The 13,614-nt window shown below is 41.2% G+C and overlaps 2 protein-coding genes across 2 annotated transcripts in view; both read right to left on the bottom strand.

The window, feature by feature from the left end:
- The window catches only part of LOC148342219 (uncharacterized), a 343,669-nt gene that overhangs the window by 116,479 nt on the left and 213,576 nt on the right, over positions 1-13,614 (bottom strand). The gene's annotated exons all lie outside the window — the stretch shown is intronic.
- LOC148342233 (uncharacterized) lies at positions 519-12,309 on the bottom strand. The gene is made up of 4 exons (XM_088285383.1): positions 11,617-12,309; positions 8,271-8,281; positions 5,743-6,535; positions 519-554 (listed from the first exon to the last, which is right to left on the bottom strand). Exons 1-4 carry the CDS (start codon positions 12,184-12,186, stop codon positions 519-521), a joined length of 1,410 nt encoding a protein of 469 aa, XP_088141509.1. The 5' UTR covers positions 12,187-12,309.

The raw sequence follows: 13,614 nt of genomic DNA, 5'->3' as shown, positions 1-13,614 counted from the left end.
CGAGGCGGTGGCACTTCTTCAGAAGTAAACAACATCCAGAAGAGCCCTGATAAGTTGGCATCGAAGTCTGAAGCAAGCAACTGGGTCCTGATAAAGGATGTTGACGTCAAAGTCAGCTGCGATCCATGGCGACACCCCAATGATAAACCGGACTGAACCAGCTTTTGAGAAGACGAACTGTACCACCCTTGAGTGTAATCTGATTCCCCGATGTTATAAAAGGGAATGTGTGAAAAGCATCGAGGAACGGGAGGGGAGATAAAGTTGTCAAATAAACTTTGGTTAACCTTTCCGTCTCCAAAAGAGCTGTTTGTCTCTCCTTTTAGCTCACGAACACTATATGTCAAATTGGCGAACCTGACAGCACGCTTCAAAATGCGATGAACGCTAGATTTGGGAATACCTGTTTCACGTGAAATTTGATGAACCGATTTTCTCTGAGAATTTTGAACATTATCAATAACTTCTTGTTCTCTTGCTGGGCTTGTTGATGATCTGTGTCATCCAGAATGACCCTCTCATACACTGGATTCTTCCATGCTCCTCAAAGTTATCTAAGATGCGTGAAATAGTGACACGTGATGGCGCGTTTCTGTGGAACTCTCTTGTGAAGCCAGGATTCGCAGGGCTCCTCCATGAAGAAGCCCTTCGCGGGAAACCTGGAGAAGGTTCCTGGTCTTTGTCCCGCTGTTGTTGTCGTTGTGTTTGGTTGTGGTCTGATCGGCGTGGTTGCGGCCAACAGCAGCCGTTTTTGGCTTAATAATGGATGGATGGACAAATTGGCCTGACTTATTATACAACGTTACAGTATTTTTCGTTCAGCGCTCAACAACAACTTACGTCATCAACAAGTTACCCAGGGGGCACCACTGCATTCTCAATGAGAAACGACTACAATCAATACATCACATCTGTTAAAACCGAAGAACAAAGTTGAGCCTTGATTGAACTCGACAGGAGTAACACAGAGTGCCTGTTGAAGGAACTATTCCAGACCACGCCCATATTGGCATAAAAATTATGTATGAGTTAGTGAAGGACGTGTTTGTTGAAAAGTAGTTATATTACATTTGGAAGCAGATATTAACAAAGGAAAAACGACTGGTTATTTGATTTTCATTTTAAAAAATAAATTCCCAAATTGAAATACAGCTTGTTTGTTTTCTGCAACAAGGAAGGAAACGTCTCAAAACAGCTTGAATTTAAAATTTTGTTTCGACTACAAAAATAGAATATAACACGAGCAAAAATGGAAAAACGGCTTTTCGATTTATTTGAGATTCCCGGAAGTGGTCGGAGAGGGACAAATTGAAAGACTGCAATTGCGTTTTCTCGCCTGTACGTGGCAATGTTTTCCACAGTTTTGAATGAGTGAAGACGGGTTTTATCGCCATCTACTGTTTAATAAACAACGACTTTTAACCTTTGTGGTATATTATTGTTGTTGATGTGCGGGTCTGGCCCAGCTTCCCTCCGGACAGGTCGACAAGCAAGGCTGGAGTGGTGATATAAAAAAACTTCTGAGACACTCCGGTGGTTGGAAAAAGATTGTATTGGTAAAACCCTCAAGGACGAGAACAGATGTGGACTCCCCTTATGTTGCTCCTCGGCGCCATCTCGTCTAAACCGGGACCCATTCCTGTATATCCATCCCTTGATAAGTCGGGGACCCCTGTCGAAATCCCTGACCTGACATAAACTATGTTGAGGCCCACTGCAGTTCAGAATCGTAACTCATTGTAGTGGCGGCTCAGCGCAAGATTATACATTCACCAGAGCAACAGTTGCGCTATGTTAGAAGTAGAAATTAAGAATTATTCCCGTCCATAAATTACAATGTATGGAAATACAAACATCAAATGTTGTTGGGTTTCTCACCTGTTTCACATTCTTCACTTTGCCAGCTTTCTTGTTTGTCACTTTTTCCTGTTTGCTTGTGTTTTGGGTTGCGATTTTTGATTGGCTCTCTTCATCATTGAGGTCAGCGTCGATCTGGAGGAACTCAATGTCGGTGTAATGTGTGCAAAAATATACTTTATTTCTAAAGCGCATTTCACATATATGGGTTTAAACTTGAATTGCTGTCTGTTTTGTTTTTTCAGCGTTACCAGTTTACATTAAGTACACTAAATCCATCAAAGGCTATTAATTACATAAATCCTACAATAAAGCATAACTTTAACTCTATTGATGAAAGTAAAGTTTAATTTAGGCTATTAAGTAACTCAGTGGTGGGCCTTCAAGGCCTTCTCTGTTGGCCAAACAATCAATAATAAAAAAATGATCATAATCATCGCATTGGTGTCATATTATAGCTGAGCGTTTTATTTTTAGGTGAGAGTTTTGAATCTCATCAGAATTCCGCTCGCTCGTGTTGCCGGGCAGGTTTCACATATATTTCACATCTTTTCTGTCAAAGTCAATGAGCTTTCATATTTGTTCGATGGTTGCGATAGCCAATCAGATCACGAGTTGGTTACAGTGAGCCTTTTCGCTGGCCTTATGCTGAGGGTGATGAACGCGTTTTGTGATTGGATACTCACTTGTGAGGGGGCAGCACTATGCCGAATCAACACATTGAAAGTCGTAATTGGCGACCGTTCGAAAATCTAAAATATATTCTTGCTTTTTTTTAAACCACAATGGTCGAAGGAGGGAAAAGTGTGGATTTAATTGCAGATACACTTGCAAGGACATTTTCAAGTCGGACCTTTCAAGAGAAGCTATATCGTCCAACACTCACTCAGTGGTGCGGGAGTGTGTTTCTGGATATTATTTGTCCAGCCGTGGTGTCATAAATGATGGTATTTTGATGTGGATTCATTCAAGTAGGACGAAGTAGGACTTCTTTGAAGGCACAGGTGTGAAATGCACTGAAGTACCATATTTTCGCAGTCATAAGGCGCACTTAAAAGTCCCAAATCTTCCCCTAAACTAACAAAGCGACTGCGCTCATTATATGGACAAATTATCACTCGCGACCATCAACCCTTTTACTCATTGGGCTGTTCGGAGTGCATGTTAGCACACCCTGCTGGACAAAGTGTGAGTCATCTATGCTTCAAAGTGACCATGACTATACATTATGTGACTATGTTGTTTGGGTGATGGTGTAGGAGAAAGCTGGACAAAAGGGCAGCTGTCCACAATGTTGTAGTCTGTCTTATCATTTGTTATTGCAAGCAAGAAACGTCTCAGGTTTAGACAACAGACAAAAAGCCCAAAGCATGACAGCACATCTCTCTAAACAGCCATGTGATATGGCTGAGTCTGAGTGGCTCCCAGAAGGCATTGCTCTAATCATTTTGTGTTATTTTTATTTCTTTTGGGTATATTGATGGCATGAGAGATACGTTTTGTGTTAATCTTATTTCTTAGTTTCATTGTTTGCTTGTATGCTGAGTTTTTTTTTTTTTTTTTTGAAACCGTGACTCTAAGGAGTGTCGTGACCAGTGAAGTCCCTCCCCTGACGTAGTCTCGTAGACTAGTGCCATGATACCTATTATTGGTTAGAGTCATTGTTAATGGTAGCAATTGTCAATGGTATCATGGCAACTCTCTTTGAAATGTGGCGATTGCTTATGGTATTGAGGCAAGGTGAATTGCCATGGGCTGAGTCAGCGCGATCAGCCGAGCTATTGCTATGCTAAAAGCAGCTGAGCTAGCGGCTGGCGCCCCCAGTGTGTGCTTCAAAGACAGAAATAGCACCCTCAACAGGTGTTGCGCCCTTTGATGCAGCGCGTCCTATGACTGTGGTAACTTAAAAGTTAAAAGTAAAAAAAATACGATTAAGAATGTGCAAGCAAGAACTCAATCTGATCGAAATGTTGTGCTTTGACAAATGTTGAAAATAATTATATTTTCCAGGAGGTATTTATTTCTTTGTTTGTTAATACATTCAATTCTATACTTATTTCAATATTTGAGTCTTATTTTTCTTTCAATATGTAGTATATTTTGTCTTTGAAGTGTGGGTCCTTGCTGCCTTCCGGAGAGGCAGCCGAGTAAGGCTGGATTGGTGATGGAAAAGAACAAAAGAAAGAAGAAAGATTTAATTCTCGTCACATGCTGATGTCAAAAGAAGTCTCCCCAAAAACGTGTGCGCTCCGCACACGTGCGAGCCCCCTCTCAGACATTACCTTCTTACAAGGAATGCCCAAATAGGACATGAATATCTAATTTTCCTTTGTTACATATGCATTCCCATCACGCTAATCTTTGGGATTTCCCTCCAAAAGTCCCCCAGAGGGGGAGCAGATGCGTCTCCCCTTTGATACGACCAGTCTACTCGTGACCACCTTAAATTACTCTCATACCCTGGAAGGTCACTGACCTGGCGAGAGAATTGCCCCCACCATAAACAATGCTCAGGCCTATTTTCTCTCAGGGCAGTATCTGGTTACATCGGAACTTCAGAACCAAGACTGGTCACTTCTGTGAGCTCCAGTCCCTTCATAGTTTCAAAAAGAAAATTACTTCCGAGATCTATATTAGGCCATTTAAAAATACATGACTTTTTTTTATTTCAATGTATATTTAAGATTGCTTATATAATACTACATTATTTATTCAATTATTTTAATATGCAAAATTATATCAATATTAATTTAAACCTTTTTATTTCACACTTGAATATTTCTTAACATATTTGTTCATTTGAATATGTATGCAATTTAAATTATTCCATCCATCCAGCCATTTTCTGCCGCTCATCCAGGGTCGGGTTATTGAATTAATTTTTTAGTATTTTTTATAATTCAATATTTATTTCAAGATCAGGACTCTTCTCAATGAGTTCAATATTTATAAAATGTTTTATATTTCTTATTAATTAAATTAGGTCTGTAAGTGAGTGCCAATTTTAATATTTCCCTATTTCATTATATAAATAATCCAATGTATAAAAAATATAATATAGCATGGAAAAAAAATATTTGGTATATTTGACAAAATGATACGTTTTTCCAAAGTGAGATTCTGCTTAGAAGCACACCCCAAACGCTTGATAGAGCTCAACCTAGAAAGTGGTTTTAGCTCGTCAGAAATTTATTCAGAAAACTAAATATTAAATGTATGTGAGGGGATATTTGAAGAGTTTGAGTTTTGTTCAATGGACCATACATATACGAGCCAGCCAAACACAACGAGAAAACCAGCGCTGACTCCAGTCGCCATCAAGTTGCCAACTCCTGACATACCAAAACCTTTGAGAGAAACTGAGACTATTTGCGTTTCTCTTTCTTGTTCTTTTTATAGTTCAACTACTAGTTTAGTTTTTCACCTTTTCACACAGCGTAATGAAGGCCAGTTGAGCAAGTGGAACACGTGATTTTATTGATGATTGTGGAAGGCAACGATTTCATAAGCACAGTTTCTTCTCACACCTTTTCCATTAGGTATGATTAAAAAGACAACTGAAAAGCATAACGTTAACAAATGTTGTTCCAGGCAAAGACAATTAATTTCATTCATAATGTTTGATATGAAAACAAAAAAAAGATCATCACTCAGACACGTTGCTTCTTCTGACACTGATCACATTGGCTTAGTGTCAATAAAAAAGCTTTGCAAAATTGAATTTATCATATTTCATTCAAAATCACATTTACATCTTACCACAAAGAGTCAATTCCTTCAGTTTTTTGTTGTCTTTTTTTTTAAGCTTCAAGGATCGCTGCTTTTGTCACCAGCACAATTGTGTCTCGCAGCACCCTTTTTAGAAAATAATTTTTTAGCACAAACGCTGCAACTGAATGGCTTTTCTCCACTGTGTGTTCTTGTGTGGCTTCGTAAATGCGACTTTTGAGAGAACCTCTTGGCACAAACTGAGCAGGAAAAAGGGTTTTCTCCACTGTGCATTCTTGTGTGACTTGTTAAATTTGACTTTTGAGAGAAGCATTTACCACAAACTGAGCAAGAAAAAGGATTTTCTCCAGTGTGTGTTCTTGTGTGACAAGTTAAATTTGACTTTACATAGAAGCATTTTCCACAAACTGAGCAGGAAAAAGGGTTTTCTCCACTGTGCATTCTTGTGTGACTTGTTAAATTTGACTTTTGAGAATAGCTTTTACCACAAACTGAGCAAGAAAAAGGGTTTTCACCACTGTGTGTTCTTGTGTGTGCTTTTAAACTTGGCTTTTGAGAGAAGCATTTTCCACAAACTGAGCAGGAAAAAGGTTTTTCTCCACTGTGCGCTCTTGTGTGGATTGTTAAATTTTTCTTTTGAGAGAAACTCTTGCCACAAACTGAGCAGGAAAAAGGTTTTTCTCCACTGTGCGCTCTTGTGTGGATTGTTAAATTTGTCTTTTGAGAGAAACTCTTGCCACAAACTGAGCAGGAAAAAGGTTTTTCTCCACTGTGTGTTCTTGTGTGGGTTGTTAAATTTGTCTTTTGAGAGAAACTCTTGCCACAAAGTGAGCAGGAAAAAGGTTTTTCTCCACTGTGTGTTCTTGTGTGTTCTGTTAAATTTCCCTTTTGAGAGAAGCATTTTCCACAAACTGAACAAGAAAAAGGTTTTTCACCACTGTGTGTTTTTCTGTGTCCTTTTAAAGACAGCTTTGAAGTGAATGAGTCAGTGTGACGTGCCCTTTCACCTTTAGCTTGCCCATCATCATCATCATCATCATTGTCATGAGCGTCTGATAATGTGTCCTCACTATGTGCTTGTGATGGCCCCCAGTGGTCTTCATCACCTTCTGTTGTCACGTGATGACTTGAACTGTTGCTTGGAGGCTCCGCCCCTCTCTTGTCCTCACTCTCATCCTTGTTTTCATCGTCAGTCTTTATTGGGACAACGTTCACTGGTGACTTGTTGATCTGCTCCCCCTCCTTTTTGATGCGAGTCAGGTCTGGCACCTCTTTCACTGAACGGAGATATTTTTCACTGACGTCTGAAGGACACAAAAAGACAAATTCGGTTTGATCAAGTCAAAGCTCATGCAGCGACTTTGTCTTATATTGTTTCTACAGTGCGGCACGGTGGCCGACTGGTTAGCGCGATGGCCTCACAGTGAGAGACATCATCGGGCGTGGGTTCAATCCCGGCTCCGGCCATCCTGTGTGGAGTTTGCATGTCCTCCCCGTGCCTGCGTGGTTTTCCTCCGGGTACTCCGGTTTTCTCCCACATTCCAAAAACATGCATGGCAGGCCGATTGAACACTCTAAATTGCCCCTATAAAATCCTCGCTCTTCCTCTACGCCGTTCTACACTCGCAAGATGCAAACTACCAAAGCCACGTGTTCCGCCTCATCCGAGGGCACTTTCAGATGTAAGTACAAGTTATTTATATGTAATATTAAGACAGCACTCATGAGAAATATTGGGCAGCAATGTTTGGATATTTAGCTCCAGATTAAGATAATTTAATTAGTTGCGATATCGGCCAAATATAACTAATGTAGCTCTAAGAACTATTGCATAGGAGGTACGGCTGAAACATTTGAATTGTCTTATTTCTGCATGTTAGCATTATTTTATTTAATCTTTCCCTTATGTTTTAGGGAGCAAGGAGATGACCGCGCTGATCAAGCTGCGCGGGGAGTACGACGGCCTCTTTACGGAGGCCAAGTTCTCCGCAGCCACAGCATGGAGGCAAAAATACAATTTCTATCGGGAAAAATATTTGACGGATTATCGTCTTATTTATTTCCATCCATTTAAACTCAAAATATCAAAAAGAAAACGCATAAGAATGGTGAGACCCACTATAGCAATTTTAGTTTCCATTCATCAGCCATTTGTGTTTGAATTAGATTTGCGCTAACTGTTTATTCTAGCACAGAATGTGCCCTGTATAAATTCCATGTACCTCCTGCAATGTGCTCCCCAATTACTGATATTAATGAATAATATATGAATCACCCTCCACAGTAACATGATAAAACGCACTGAAAAGGTCAAGAACTAATGTACTGAAGTGCATAAATCTGCATGTTACCCATAACACCAGGATTTCTGACTAATGTTTGCATCTTTTTTTTACCCTTTTTTTCATCCTTTATTTTTTTTTGCATGCATTTTTATTTATTTAATACAGGACCATCGTGAAAAAACTTGAGCTGCAGGGCAAAGTGACGCCCCTGCAGGCAAAAAAAAAATGGGGTAATTTAAAAATGAAGTATAAAGTATGGAAGTCCACATTTTTTTTTCTTGTGTGTGAAAATGAAGATATGATTGTTTTATCTTTTTTCATATAAAGGATTGCAAAAACCCAGGGACTGGCGAAGGGTGGCAGGGAGAGCTACTGCCGATACTTGGCCCTGGTTCAAACTTATGGATGGAGTGCTCGGACAGAGACCGTCCATCACCCCCCCTGTCCTAATTGCCTCCATCCCTGAGGAAAGACCAGGGCCAAGTCAGGCCATCCCTGAAGAACTCCCAGGGCCAAGTCGGGCCAGGGCGACGCAAGAGGAGGAGGAGGAGGAGGAGGAAGAAGAAGAAGAAGTCGTAGAAGAAGAAGAAGAAGAGCGAGGCCAACAGCCGGAGCAACGACAGAGAGGGAGAAAGCGAAGGAGAGAGGATGAAATGATCAAACTATCCAGACTCGACTTGGCAATGCGGAGACAGGAATTGGAGAGACAGAGGTTGGCAGAGGAGGGAAGGGCAACTGAGAGGAGGGAGACATTTGAAAGGTTTTTCAGTTTGATGGAAAAGTTGATAGATCAAAATAAAAAATGAGTGAAATATGCTTGGTGTTCAAGACTGAATTTAGATAACATTCATTTAAGAGTAAACAAAAACCGGGGTACTTTCAAAACAGATGAACTAGTTCGTATCCCAGTCACATCTTGAGATCAGCTTCTTCAGACAAAAGTGAAAAAGCCCAGGTTTGTGAAAGACCAAAACATTTACAATAATATGAAGACTCCATGTCCATTTTGCTTACAAACTTAATTTATTGAAAAACTGGTGGACAAACAAGGCATAAATTAAGTACATTATAATTCACAGAAAATAAAAAAGCATTTCCCAGTTCATAACTGTTGCAGGATAAACCTGAGTGTGTCGGTGCTGTTTTGCCAATTTTCGCCTGAGCAGGGACTCATTTGGAGCATGGATGGAACCTTTCTTCCAGGACCCATGACATGGATGGGGCACGAGCAAGAGTCCTGATCTTCCTCTCGTGACTTGAAGTGGGGCATCATACCGGTTGCAGTGTCCACTACATCATCCATTACGTGGGGGTTTGCAGGGGTGGCTGGGGCAATTGATGGCTGCCATCTCACTCCAAAAGATGGGATAGATTTATTAACCATTCATTACATTGTATATGAATCTATTTTTCCATCTTCTCATATTTTGCCATGTTTGTGTGTCTGTGCTCTTTGATGATTCAGTTAAAGATTATTTTGTGCCAAAGGTGTGGTGCACCTCCAGGGTGCGGAAAAAGATGGCCCGGAATCTCACCTTCATCATTCCAAAGGCACGCTCAATAATAGAGCGTGCCTTGGAATGATGAATGTTGAAGCCCCGGGCCCCCACGCCCTGCACCGGCCGCTTGTAAGGAGTGATGAGGGGGAGTGGTCGCTGGAGGCACGGATACCCTCCATCTGCCAAGATGAAGTGCCCTGGAGGAGGATACAGCCCTCTTTACCAAAGAGGGCTGTGCCGGAGGACCCTGGAGTCGTGGACTGATCCAGGCCAACCCAAGAATATGTCCAGAAAGCGACCCTGATGGTCACACACAGCTTGCATGATTATGCTGCTGAAAAGCTTGCGGTTCTTGTAGTCATGACCATCAGGGCCACTTGGGGAGGCTTGATTCGGACATGACAACCATCTATTGCTCCAGCAGCTCTTGCAAATGCCTGGTGCTTCGCCAGCCCTGCAAATTCCTGGGTCACTGCCTGAAGGTCTCCTGCAGTGTTGGGGAAGTGGATGACTCTGTGGCGAAGAGCCACCACTTCCCCAGTGACCCGGTGGATGATGTAGTGGACAGTGGACCGCGGCATCCCAAATGCTCGTGCCACCACCCGATATGATGCCCCACTCGCCAGCCAGAAGAGAAAGACAAGGACCTCTATCTCAACACCCCATCCATGTTGTCGGTCTTGGTCCAGGAGGTTCAGCAACACTCTGAATGAGTCCCTGCTCAGGCGAAAGTCTGTTTGGAGATCCTCTCCATTGAAAAAACGATCCAACACTGGCACACCCAGGTTTATCCTGCAGTATGGACTTCTTGGCTGTGAATGTTTTGAATAAAAAAAAAAAAAACATGAACGCATTAATTATTGTACTTGTTTCGTTTGCTTGCATCATTCCTACAGTATCACCAACATAATTTTAATAACTCTGGCGCTAAACTCTCTAGTGGTATTCTGGTGTTTTGCCATATGTAAAAACTAATCACGGGGACAATAAAGCCGTCACAAGTATCTAAATTCATAAAAACTGTTTCAGAATGTATATAATTATATCATTTCCATTCAATATTCGTTCCATTATGAAGCTAACACATGTACTACTGATGTTTTTAGCTCATCTGTAACAATCACGTTATAACCCTATTGACCTGTCAATGTTGGTAATAGTGTGAAAATGCTGATAGACGTATTTGGAATTTACTTCATTCCTTTGATAAAGGACAACTCTGCGATGGGAAAGCGTGATCCTCCTCTCCTCAAGAACAAAATGGAAATAAACCAAAAAGTGAAATAAAATGAAGAAAAGTTCGGGTTCCATCGTTTAAAATGAAATAATACAAATGTTTTGCGCAGCCGATGCCTTCGGTCTGGCGCTCGTCGCTGATTATCCATTGATTATCCAAGCCGTTTATAAATCCACCGCAAATACTTATCACCTGCGTCGAACAGAGGAGCAAAGTATATGGGGGCGTAACGTAAATGTTGCGCCATGCGGCCTTGGCTCCATGGAAACGAAGACCAATTCCAAGGCTGGATTCGAAGGTCGCACGTGACAGCCGTGAATTTGGACACCACACGCGGCCGTGTCGCGCCGAAAGTGACGTCATGCGGCCGAAAAAGCAGCCTTCCGAGGTCGCAGCCTGTTAATTTGGACACGGCCCGTGTCGGGTCATTGTTCCGTGTTACCCCGCTTTGTACCCTGGTTTGCCCTTCGGTTGTCGCCAATTAAAATCCATTTAAGTTACCCTTATCCCTGCCTCCTCGCATTTTGGGTCCACGTCCTTCTCGCCGTGCGGCGATTGCATCACCTCCTCTTCTTCGCCGGACGGCGGATCGTGACAACAGCATCTTGGCACAATCTATTTGCAGAGAAAATTTTGCGAGAAGTACCCTTTTTCTCCTGTTCTTTGTGACATTGTTCAAGTCATGCAAAGTAAGATATTTGGAAGGCTTCTACACATGATTTTTGTACTTTTATTTTCCATTGAAAGTAATGTGTACCACTTGGTCAATAAAGAAAACAGTTATTATGTATTTCCTGCATTTATTTTGATTTTGGTCCACGGGCGGAAATTTATCGTGATTCATCGTTATCGAGGTAAAATTGCTCATTTTATTTTAGGTCATATTGCCCAGCCCTATATTCTCTCCATCACAATTGTGTCTCTCAGCCTGCCATTTAGTGGCAAATTTTTTAGCACAAACGCTGCAACTGAATGGCTTATCTCCACTGTGTGTTCTTGTGTGTTTTATTAAATGTGACTTTTCAGAGAAGCATTTTCCACAAACTGAGCAGGAAAAAGGTTTTTCTCCAGTGTGTGTTCTTGTGTGTATTTTTAAATCAGACTTTCGAGAGAAGCGTTTACCACAAACTGAGCAGGCAAAAGGTTTTTCTCCACTGTGAGTTCTTGTGTGTCTTGTTAAACTTGCCTTTTGAGAGAAACTTTTTCCGCAAACTGAGCAGGAAAAAGGATTTTCACCACTGTGTGTTCTTGTGTGTTCTGTTAAATGTGACTTATGGGAGAAGATTTTACCACAAAATGAGCAAGAAAGAGGTTCTTCAGTGTGTGTTCTTGCATGCTCTGTTAATCGGAACTTTAGAGAAAAGCTTTTGCCACAAACTGAGCAGGAAAAAGGTTTTTCACCACTGTGTGTTCTTGTGTGTTCTGTTAAATTTCCCTTTTGAGAGAAGCATTTTCCACAAACTGAGCAGGAAAAGGGTTTTTCTCCAGTGTGTGTTCTTGTGTGGGTTGTTAAATGCGGCTTTTGAGAGAAACTCTTGCCACAAACCGAGCAGGAAAAAGGTTTTTCTCCACTGTGCATTCTTGTGTGGATTGTTAAATCAAACTTTCGAGAGAAGCATTTCCCACAAACTGAACAAGAAAAAGTTTTTTCACCACTGTGTGTTTTTCTGTGCCCTTTTAAAGACAGTTTTGAAGTGAATGAGTCAGTGTGACATGCCCTTTCACCTTTGGCTTGCCCATCATCATCATCATCATTAGTATCATCATCGACATGAGCGTCTGATAATGTGTCCTCATTTTGTGCTTGTGATGGCCCCCAGTGGTCTTCATCAACTTCTGTTGCCACGTGACGACTTGAACTGCTGCTTGGAGGCTCCGCCCCTCTGTTGTCCTCACTCTCATCCTTGTTTTCATCTTCACTCTTTATAGGGACAACGTTCACTGGTGACTTGTTGATCTCCTCCTCCTCCTCCTCCTTTTTGATGTGAGTCAAGTCTGGCTCCTCTTTCACAAAACGGAGATAGTTTTCACTGACGTCTGTAGGACACAGAAAGACAAATTTGGGTTGATAAAGTCAAAGCTCAGGCGGCGACTTTGACTTATATTGTTTTTACCGTGCTACCTTGACTTGTGCCTGCCGCATACAGAGCAATGTGTGCGACCCCGATTTGGACCGGACCATGAGGGCATTTCACAAAATTACGTCCTACGATGTAAGCCTCCCGTTAACCGCACAACAGTGATAAACGAGCATTTAAAAAGGAAGCATGTTGCGGCTGATGCCCGATTTCATTCCTGACATAGTCACAGACGTTTTTGGATGCGAGCTGAAGTTAGCACACCCAGGCTATTGTGTGCGTCTGATGGAAGACCTGTTGTGGGACCCCAACATATTGATGCAGACCACTGGGGGCCATCGCAACAAAATGACATTAAAAAAATAGGAATCCTTCAAGTGAAATATGTTTACAATTATTTCATTTTGCATTTAGAGATAGTTTCATCGTGGGTACTTTTTGCTTCCATTATAATCTGGATACCAAAAAGAATTAAAGGCATCATAGTCGCTATTTATTGCATGATTTACGTTCGTTTTTGTTTTTTTTCTCTCCAAAATGACTTTTAGCCTGCTAGTACGTTCCAACATTCCCCTTTTTACTTTTTAAAAAAAAAAAATTCTGTTTCTAAATAAAATTTAAAACAAAATTGTTTGAAGAGACAAAATCCCTACACATAAGCATTAAGCAACAACACTTTCACACTGACTTTCATGTTGACATATTTGAATAATGACTGTTTATATGAAAGTTATCCAATACATATTCAAATTAGACTAAGATACACCATAATATTATAAGAGTTCCCTGAATTATTTTGTAACTGCAATGATGGTTAACAGCTATAGGGTGTCAGTAATGAGAAACAAAGTAACACAAGACATCCCACTGATACATCATCAATGTCATTTGGATAAATTACCAGGAACTACGAGTTGCGGGGGAGATGC

This window comes from Idiotropiscis lumnitzeri, chromosome 2, assembly GCF_059441095.1.
Source record: "Idiotropiscis lumnitzeri isolate Australia: NSW breed Sydney's pygmy pipehorse chromosome 2, RoL_Ilum_1.0, whole genome shotgun sequence".
Lineage (NCBI taxonomy): Eukaryota > Metazoa > Chordata > Actinopteri > Syngnathiformes > Syngnathidae > Idiotropiscis > Idiotropiscis lumnitzeri.
This window is presented reverse-complemented; position numbering and strand designations above follow the sequence as displayed.

Coding starts and splice junctions, on each gene's coding strand:
- LOC148342233 (XM_088285383.1), bottom strand. CDS start 12,186: ATGCACAGTGGAGAAAAACCTTTTTCCTGCTCGGTTTGTGGCAAGAGT. Junction 555..5,742: donor AAAAGCCATTCAGTTGCAGC/GTTTGTGCTAAA, acceptor CACGCATCTTAG/ATAACTTTGAGGAGCATGGA.